This window comes from Corvus brachyrhynchos, unplaced genomic scaffold, assembly GCF_000691975.1.
Source record: "Corvus brachyrhynchos isolate BGI_N302 unplaced genomic scaffold, ASM69197v1 scaffold1, whole genome shotgun sequence".
NCBI classification, from domain to species: Eukaryota; Metazoa; Chordata; class Aves; order Passeriformes; family Corvidae; genus Corvus; species Corvus brachyrhynchos.
In genome coordinates this window covers 10,582,293-10,592,185 of record NW_008237222.1, presented here as the reverse complement: position 1 = coordinate 10,592,185, position 9,893 = coordinate 10,582,293, and the positions used below count along the sequence as shown (strand labels likewise).

General features: G+C 47.0%; 1 protein-coding gene across 3 annotated transcripts in view; it reads right to left on the bottom strand.

Moving 5' to 3' along the window:
* Positions 1–1,078: 1,078 nt before the first annotated feature.
* EXOC3L4 (exocyst complex component 3 like 4) overlaps positions 1,079–9,893 on the bottom strand; it is a 22,388-nt gene continuing 13,573 nt past the window's right edge. For 2 of the 3 annotated variants that reach the window (XM_017729104.1, XM_008629774.2), the window contains exons 8-12: positions 8,575–8,689; positions 6,510–6,632; positions 6,087–6,239; positions 4,598–4,719; positions 1,079–2,444 (exon numbers count right to left, since the gene is read on the bottom strand). In XM_017729104.1, coding sequence (XP_017584593.1) covers positions 2,282–2,444; positions 4,598–4,719; positions 6,087–6,239; positions 6,510–6,632; positions 8,575–8,689 — 676 coding nt within the window. In that variant the 3' untranslated portion in view covers positions 1,079–2,281. The remainder of the gene's footprint in view (positions 2,445–4,597; positions 4,720–6,086; positions 6,240–6,509; positions 6,633–8,574; positions 8,690–9,893) is intronic. The other variant, XM_017729105.1, reaches the window with a different exon arrangement.

Here is a 9,893-nt window from a genome sequence, read left to right as displayed (position 1 = left end):
CAGTGGGCTGCGCGCGCCCCCCCTGCCACTGGCTCGCAGGATGCCAGGCTGCAGGATCTGAGTGTCCCAAGAGAGGTTGTGACAAAAGGCAGACCATTGTGCCCAGCCTTCCTCCATGACTTCAGGGGAGCAACTTGCTTTTATTAGAAAATGGAAACCGAGTGCCTTATCTAATCCCAGGGACAGGCAGCTGGAGCCTGAGGAAAGGCAGTTGGTTTGTGGAGGGTCTGCCAGTAAAATAATGAGATTGAAAACCCCAGTATACATTTAAATAAATCACTTGGGAAAATGCTACAGATGCCTTGCGTGAGGTGCTTGGATGAGAGATGCATATGCGGTAGAGGGAAATTTCTGATGCACAAAATCCCTCACTGAGGCTTTAGTGCCTCAAATCCTGCACTCCAGGAGTGCAGTTTTAGAAGTCTCAGACCTAGCCTGGAAAAGTCGAAAGCCTCTTTGTATCTCTCCTGCTTAGTCATTCCTTTTAACAATAAATGTAAATCTCAGCACTGATGCCTTTCCCTGCTGCTGGGAGGGGAAATGTAGCTCTCAAACCCATGGGGGGTGTAATCACAGGGCTCTCTGCTTGCACCATGTCCCCAGGACAGGGGAGGGGACCTCCGAAGTGTTCATGTGTTCTGCACACCTAATGGGAAAACCACACGATATTTTACTTCTCCTTCTCCATAGCAAATACAGAGAGTCACCAAGCTGAGGGTTTGTCGGAATTGCCATGAGATGTATTGAAGAATGATGCAGGGCAGAAAATTCCTCCCAGGATTTCCTGCTTCAAGCTCTCAAGTTATACCTGATATTTCAAAGCCATCTTTAGAAAAACATCTTATCTTGACAGCGGAGGTAACAAGTCTACCTTAGAAAAATTTTCATATGATGATTGTGAATTAAAGGTGCACTCTGTGCACCTTATCCATCAGAAAATTTCCCTTGGCCTGTCACCAGCACCTGCTGCTCACCCAGACTGAAACTTACACTGGTGCAACCTGAAGCAAAGGAAACAAAAGAGGCTCACAGCTGATGCTGTAAGCTCTGCTGCAAGAAAAAATCATGTTCAAGGCTATGCCATGTCCACATTTATCATTTTAATAGATCATAAACACATCTCTGTAGTCCTAGATTAAATCCTGCAGAGGGCAACCTAAAGGATAAATTGAATTAAATAAAATCAGATTTATACAGCTGTAGACTGCTGAATGTCTCTTTCAGTCTCCCCTGCAGATGCTGGATGTAATGCTTTGGATCCTTCGTGGAGTTAACCCTATGGTAATCCATGCCCATCAATGGGATGATGCTGGTTTACACCAGGTGAGGATCTCATCTGTAGCACTGTCTGTCCACCTCACATTAGGTTTCATACTGCAGTCAGATTGTAACAGATCTGTTAAAATGCATTTAATCACACAAGAAAATGGACTAGAGGCATGGTGGCACTTTCCCCAAGTCAAGGAGAACATGAAGCCTCCCTCCACGTGGCATATCCGATCCAGGCATATCTGTACACACAGAGATGTGGTGGCATGGACAAATCTTCAGTCCAACAGGAGTTTTTCAAGACAGCCCTCGTGTGAGGAAAATCGGCTGAAATGCCAGAGGGGCCATGGGGGCCACCCTGGAGGGCAGAGTGTTCCATGTGCTGCGTGTCCCAGCTGTGGGGTTTGGTTACCCAGTGTTTTCCTCCCCAGGCAGGTAGTGGTTTGTGGCCTCAGGTCACAACATCATGACCTTGGGTCATGCCAGCTCAGCCAGCTGGTTTGTGGGGCAGGAAATAAAACTTGGGTGCTACCACATCCCTGCCCAAGCTCTGCCCCTCGGTTGCTCATGGGCACTAATTATGAGGGAGGCTCTCTTGCTCTGCTGCTGTATAATTATGCAGAGCACAGTCCAAGCCTTAATATAGCGCTGAGGCCTTAATATAGCTCTGAGTGAACTGCTTTTGGTTTTCTCCTGTTCTCTGAAAATACGTTTAATCTTGTACCAAACAGTGGAGCAGCCTCTCAGCAATAGAATCCATATGGAACATGAGGTGGACACCATGCCTGGGCTGGAGCTGCTGCCCAGGAGCTCTTGCAGGAGGTCAGTGTCTTGGTGCATCTGTTGCCTTGGGGTTCTGAGCTTGGGGTAGCAAGTTCAGGAAAGTATTCCTTTCTCCACAGCAGTCAAAAGTTTGGGTTTGCGGAGGAGCAAGATGGATTAGCAGATTTTGGATCATGTGTAGAGGCAGTGTAGGAGGAGGCAGGATGCTGCCTGCTGTTTTGGTCCTGCGTTAGAAGCAGCTGATGATTACTGGAACATCAATTTCAGCGAAGAGTGTGCTGCCCTCCCCTCTGTCGGAGCTCTCCCGTGCATGGTGGACTTGCCGAAAAATCGCCGCTCTCCTGGCGCGCCCCAGCCCCCGGAGTGCCAGGATGGCCAGGATGTGTTCCTTCCTGCAGAAACCAAACAAGACCTTGCTCAGACCTGGCCAGCAAAACCAGCCTGGAGGTGAGCAACCAACAGCTGTGCTGGAGACAGAGCAAGGCTATAGCAAAGTGCCAGGGACTGACCCCTCACTGCACTGGAGGAGCCACCAGGATGGAAGTCTGCAGCCTCTGGAGGTACCAAACCAGTGAGCAGCAGCTCTTGCCACACCACACTGGTGGGACAGCCTCCTGCTGCTGGTGCTTCAGGGAATTTCCTCCTCTCTCTCCACGCCCATGATGCCTTTTGCAAGTTTTCCAGAGAGGCTGCGGACCTTTTGTGTAATGATTATTTTGAGATGAGTAATGGAAGTACTAATATTTAGGAAGCTGATAGGCACTAATGAGATTAGAGCTGGAAAGCTGACTTGGAAACATACCCTGTTCCAGTAATCTCAGTGTATACAAATTCAGAGACATCTCTGAGAGCTCAGGGGAAAAATTAACAGGGACCTGAACAGGAAGCAGTGCAGGTCCAGCAGATTCCGCCTCGTTTTCCGAACTTCATTGTTAAAAATAATGTTACTCAATAATGGAAAGTCAGGAATTAGATAAACCAAGAGAACAAGCCTTAAAACCTGGCTTGGGTCTGAGGCTAATGATGAAAAAGTACCACAAATCACAGCCTTGTAAATGGCTTTTCTGACTGGAAAATTGTTTTCAAATAGCCATCATTGATGACTAGCCATCATTTACCTCCCAGTACAGGCACCCTCCCCAGAACAGGCACTGCCTCTTTTTCAGTTTAGTCTGGCCACTGGGATTAAACCCTTATTGGGGTTTATTTGTTTATTTGATTTTGTTTGTTTTTTGTTTGTGGGCATTCTTTTGTAAGGTAGGTATGTTCACCTAGAAAATTACTTAGGAATAATTGTTCCTTTACATGTCCATGTCTTGAATTCCCCCACACAGACAAGTCTGAAGCATATCTGACCCACTCGTTAAATCTGGTTATGAAAAATTTTGAGCCCCAGTTTTGGGGAGAGGAAAACATATTTAATGTGATTTTTTTCCTCATATTTGAGGGTCTACTTCAGTATTCTAGCAATTACTTAAGTATTATGTATTATTTTGATTGCATAAATGTCATCCAGTGCTGAAATCTTTGGGGTTTTTTTTTTCTTAAATTACCCTGATGAAATGGAATTTATTTCAATCTGTACCACTGATATTCATTCTCAGTGGTTGAAAGAAGAACTGTAGAAGAGGAGGTAACTTCTGATTCGCAGCTGCTTAGCCATGCACAGAGCTAGTCACTTTCTTTACTTTTCCAGGAGTTTTAAATTTTCCAGATGCAGCCTTGGAACAGCAAATGGAAAGTATAAAATAAAGAATTTGTAATTTATTTCAAAATTTAATGGTTGTGTTGAGGCCGTTTCAGAAACTGCAGCTGAACTGCGTCAATGGCTGCCACACTTTGAGGTCTGAGCCTGGGAACAGGAGACAAACTATTTACTCCAAATCTGGAGCCTGCAAATTGGCAAACAGGGCTGATTGTTTGATACTGATACTGGTGATGTGCAGAAGAGCAAATTGGAGCTTTACTGTGAAACAAGGTTCATTTTGAGCAATAAAATGGAATTCAGGGAGAGGATGCATGGGAATGGTTCAAAACTCTGTCAGGGGAGCTCTAGACTTGACATTCGGATGCGTTTTTTAACTGAAGCTGTGGTCTAAGACTGGAGCAGGCTTCCTAGAGAGGTGGTTGATGACCCAAGCCTGTCAATGCTCAAGAGGCATTTGGACAATGCCCTTAATAGTTTACATTAACTTTTGGTCAGGCTCGAAGTGATGAGAAGTTGGACTGGATTATCATTGGAAGTCCCTTCCTAATAGACTGAAATAGTTCGATTCTAGTCTATTCCATTCCATCCCATTCCATTCTAAAATGAAAAGGCTTTGAAGGTAATTTTTGTGCATTGTAAGATACAGCACACAAGGGGAAAAGAGAAAAATTACGCAGTCAGAAAAAAATAAGGTGGGATTCCCATTGTTGCTGGCACCCTGATCTCTAACGTGTGGCCACCAACACAGACAAGCTGAAGAGCTTGGCACAGGCACAGGGCGAGCTGGTGCTGTTTGGGATGGAGCCCAACAGTTCTGGCATCTGCCAGTTCATGTACCTGATATCTGGATAGTCCTGGCACAGCTCCTTGACATGTGCCTTGATCTTGTCTTTTTTCTTCTCTCCAATGATATTGGCAATGTGGTCTATGGCGGGGGAGAGCCAGTTGGCACCAGAGCCCTGCGGACAAAGAGTCACATGGGGACATCAGGGACAGCAGCACCTGCTAAATGCCTTTTTCCCTGTGGCAAGAGCATGGCCTGTGTACATGGGGTGTATTTACTGGTGTGAGCCAGGACTGGTGCAGGCAGGACAGGCTGCCTCGGGCAGGCAGCAGGGTGCTGGGTGGCAATGGCAAGGTACCCCTGGGAGCTCTCCTAGGCCTGGCCCTGCACTTCCTGATGCTCACGAGCACCCAAGCAAGCCAGACCATGAGCAGGGCATTGTGGCTGTGCTCCAGCATAGCAGCAGATGCCAGAGACTTCACCTCCTGCTGTTTCATGTGCCTCATCTCGGAGAGGGGATTTAGTGCCCTGGATGCCTGACTTTCCACAAAATCCAAGTAATTCAACTTTGACTTCCTTGAAAATCCCAGATTGATTGTTGCTGTGAGAGACAGAAATGTTAAAGGTTAATGACTTGACCAATGGCAACCATTGTTTTGACCAACAGACACGTAAATTGCAACAATCAAGTCCTGTCACTGGGTACACGGGTGGCAATACCTTTTCTCTCTGCTATCTACTCTTACCCTTTCTTTCTTTTCCTTGTATATTTTCTTAAGTGATATTTTTATACTTTTATATTGTTATATTACTACAGGTAATAACCACCTGTAATAAATACCACCTTTCCATTGTAATTGAATTGTTTTAAAATAAACCTGCCATACATTTATATTTATATTTATACACTCACACATATATGTCTATGTATAGATATATCTATATCTCACACTGGTCACTTAGTTTTGTGCCACTCTAATCTGGCCCAAAGGATTTATTAACAGGAACCTCGTTACCCCACCTTCAGGTGTGGGTTGTACCAGTTGTCTAGTCACAAAACACACAGGCAGCCACCACTTTCTCCCCATGCCCTGCTGTACACAGACTGTGTACCCAGATGGACTTTCTCATGGGACTCAACTCCATGAGCTTTATCCAGGGCAGGGATCCTTTGGTGACAAAATGCATCCCGTGGCCTGAGGGAACAGGCCCACGACGAAGCTGCCACCAGATGAGTGTCGTCCTACAGCACATGAACCACCCTATGCAAAGCTCCCTGGGAACGTGCTAAAACACCAGGTGCTGCCATCAGAGAGCTGCTGGCTGAACATGCACAAGCTGCCAATGCAGAGAGGCTGCCAGGCTGGAAACCCACAGCATGAACCTGCAGTAACCACCTCGCTTGCTCTCTTTTAAGCACTTCTATATTTCTTGAGGCTTGGCCTACTGGAGAGCCTGCTGCCTGGTCTGTGGGAAGCCAAGTGGGAATATTGCACCTCTGAGAGTCAGCAGCCAGGGGGTACCAGGAGAGAGCGCCCATACCTGATCAATGAATGTATCGTGAATGACTGCGGCTTCCAGGCTCATCTTCCTGCTCACTTGCTGCCGTGTCTCCCTGTTCATTTTCCATCTGGGTTTGATGACCTGTGTGATATATTCCTTCACCACGTATTTATGAACTTCCTGTAGAAGCTCCTGGTTAAAAAAAACAAATCTTGTGGGGTTTTTTGTCCATTCAAGGCCAAGGCAGTGAGAGAGGGCAGGGAAAGCTCTCAGGTCTCTGGCAGCACCTGAGGGCATAGAGGAGGGAGCACACCATCAGCACACACTCACTCATCTCTGCAGCCCCCACAGTTATAAAGAGCAACCACTGTTGCAGAGGAGTCTGCAGGTGTTACCACAGCCTGAAAGTGATCGTGTGAGCCCCCAGCATCCCTGTGCCCAGGCGTGGAACCGGCTGCCTACCTGCCCCAGGGGCTCCCTCATGTGCTGCAGGTGCTCGGAGAACTGCGAGACTGCCGACGTCAGCGAGTCCGGCCCTTCCGTCGCCAAAATCCAGTTCTTGGTCAGGATTTTCTTAAGGAGTGGCTGAAAAAAGACCAACTCACTGATGGCACAGGTATATTCAGACTACCTGATGCCCTAGCTGAAGGATCTCAGGCTTGAACTGAAAGCACAGAGCACCCCCCCTGCATGAAGAAACACCAGGTGCAGGCTGGGTTTCTCTCTCCACCCCAGGGAATTCACACCCATGTCTCCCCTTACTGGGTAGGTGCCCCAGTGCAGAGGGGAGAACCATCACACCCTGAGCAGGAGATGTTTTGGCATTAAAGGCTTATTTGGGATATCTCGTTTCCTTGCTCTGTGCCACCTTCTGATCCACCAACTCTATTTCTTTAGGTAAATAAATTTGTTTCTCTAATGTATTGGGGAGGAAAGAGATTAGAATGTTAATCACAGGAGACTCAGGCATGACTAGAACAGGCTGTGGTGGGCAACCATGTATGCCAGTGTTACACGGGTTTGCACCAGCTATGGAAATGAGAAGTCACTTGGTAGTGAATCTCTTGGAAATTAGCCCAGTAATCCATCACCTCTACAGCTTTCTCAGCTTTCTCCATGAGGAAATGAAGCTCTTCGTGTTCACAGCCCTCCCAGGAGGCTGTCTGTACTCCTGCAGACCTGCATGAAGTCTTGCTGGGATTTTCCTTCTTACTCTGATGTGATGGTGGGGGAATGGCAGCTGGGAGCATCTCCAGCTTTATCCAGCCTCATGGTTAGTGATGACACTGTTTCCCATCTGTCCTGGGTACAAGGTACTCTGACCAAGTGTCCTCAATGGGTTATTTTCCTTTGCTGGGTCCCTAGAGCTAATGTACCTTCATATAAAAATAGCAGTATCTGCTAAAGACTTCTGGCACCTGGAAGAGACTTCCCTAAGGGCCAAATGCAAAATATCCTTCTTCTGGCATATCCCCTTTTCTCCTCCTAGCTCTCAGGATCTTTAGACTCCTGGCAATTTCCTTCCCAATTATTTCCCCCCTTGCTGTGCTCCCAGCCTGCTAGAGATCTGTTTAGAAATGCTTTGACTCGGCCTCTCTCAGTTCTCACGACATTTCAGCTCTCTTGCTCAATGCCTTGGCTTGGGGCCTTTCCTTGCCTGCTGCTTAGGCTCCAAGACAAGATCTGCAGTCACTGGAAAGTCCCCTTGGCAAGGAGGGCTTGGCTTAAGTTGGAGAAGTACCATGACTGTCCTGGTCTCTGGAAGTTATGTTTGGGGATTTAGAAAGTGAATTTGGATGAGTGAAAAGGGATGGGACCAAAGGCTTGATTTCCCCCATCTCTGGTATTATGCCAGCTGGAGCTAGTGGACCCAAACTGGCTGAAAGCAGAAAGGCCCTTCTACAGCACCTGAGAAGCACAAACTGCATTGAAGCACATTGCCTTTTAGGCCTCTTAACATAAGTCCAATTTTATCACAGCTTTATCAATTGGTACCAGACCTTTAGCATACTCATTCTGGAACAATCAGTCTTTTGTCACCATGGGAACAGCCTGGAAAAACCACTTCTACCAGAATGAATTCTATCCTGTCTGAAGAAGTTTCTAATAGACTGTGGTGGTAGATCTGTGAATCAGTAAGTCAAAGTCCTGAAAAAATCCAAGTTGTTTAATAGAAGGAAAAGTGTCCCATTGGTGGTGTTCAGCTGACCTCTCCAGTGCTTCTCTAGGGGCAAGGTTTTCCCCCACTGCTTTGCCTGAGAGACTGGAAGCTGCTAAATACCCTTTTCTTTTGATTGCTATTAACAGCTTGAAAAATTCTTATTGCTCATCATAAAAAATTCCCAGGATTCTGGAAGTGTTGCTTTGTAAAGGGGATTTCCACAAGTGTTAAATGCATTTTGGAGGGACCATAATGTCATGTGCTGCAAAATGAGGTTTAGTTGGTGAGACAAGGGGAGGGCAATGACCCTCAGCTGCTGCACACAACCCTTATATTGAGGAAATAATGTAGCCAAGATCCTCTTACCTGTGCTTTTGTTCTTAATTTGGTTAAGAAAATATTTGTGAAGTTCCTTGTCAGAGCTGCCAAAATCTTCTGCAGTTCCTCAGTATTGACTTTAAACGCTGTTTCTAACCCTGACCTACAGAGAGACAGAGATCACCAATGAGTTAATGTTAAAATGTAAACTATTACACAGCCCTAAGCATGTTATCTGGATTGGCAGGTTGGATATTATTTTTAAATAAACTTGTGTTTCTAGTACTTCCTCTTGGAAACACTTAATGAGTCAAAGTAATGGCTCTTTTTTGCACAATCCTGTACACTGAAAATTAATCATAGCTGAGTAACTGTGGTTAAAAAACCCCACAGATTTCCTCATCAGGTGGGACAGTGCAGCCATGTGGAGCAGTTGCATAGGCCAGTTGCTTTTTCACTCGAGCAACACCTCTGCTAAATGATTTCCAGGTACCTGGGAGAGAACTGAGGGCTATGGGGGAAAAGTAAATAATAAAGCCAGAGAGGGGAAAGCTGCTGACCCTGTGTCCCCCAGAGCCTGTCTGATTCACTCCACACAATATCTGTCAGCAGCATCTGGGATGGTAACTACAGGGATGGAAACCTGTGGAATTTCCTAAGGACAGTGCATACTTCTGCAATGTTTCACCCTATGAGAAAGAAAACTTCTGAGAGGTTTATGAAATTCTCTGTGTGTGTGCTTTAGGGGCATTGCAACCTCTGGCTTTCTTTTCGCTTTCCATTCCTGTCCCATTGTAACATGCTCAGTGTTGGTGAGGGGAGGAACTGAGGCAGCACCACCACAAAAAAAGGCATCACCAGTGATGCCCGAGCTTCCCTGGATGTGCTTCATCCACTGCTGTAAACACAGAGAGCAGGAGGTTCCTTTCACTGCTCAGATTTATATGTCTGAGGCTGCCCTGGCAGAACGATAAAGCACCCAACACCATCCCTGTCATCCCAGGCTGGAGCTCAGGACTGTAACTCCGGTTGAACACCTGAAGTCTGGGTCCAGCATCCAAAAAATTGTGCTGTTAGGACTCCTGCCTCTGCCCCACAGCTCATCACCCCAGGCTGATGAATGTTTAACTTGACTCAGGAATAACCCTATCACCCGAGCACTGCCAGCTCCCTGCCTGGGGCTGGCGTCTCCCTTCACCCCCTCTGCAGTGTCCAGCAGGGAAGGGGCAGCAGTGTCCCGCAGGGGCAGCAGGAGGCAGGAAAAGCCAGTTCCTCGCCGAGGTGAGCATTGCTGGAGAGACCGTGCCATCTAGAGACTTCCCGGCGGTAGTGCTCGCTGCGGCTGGGGCGGCCCGGCGCCCCGACCA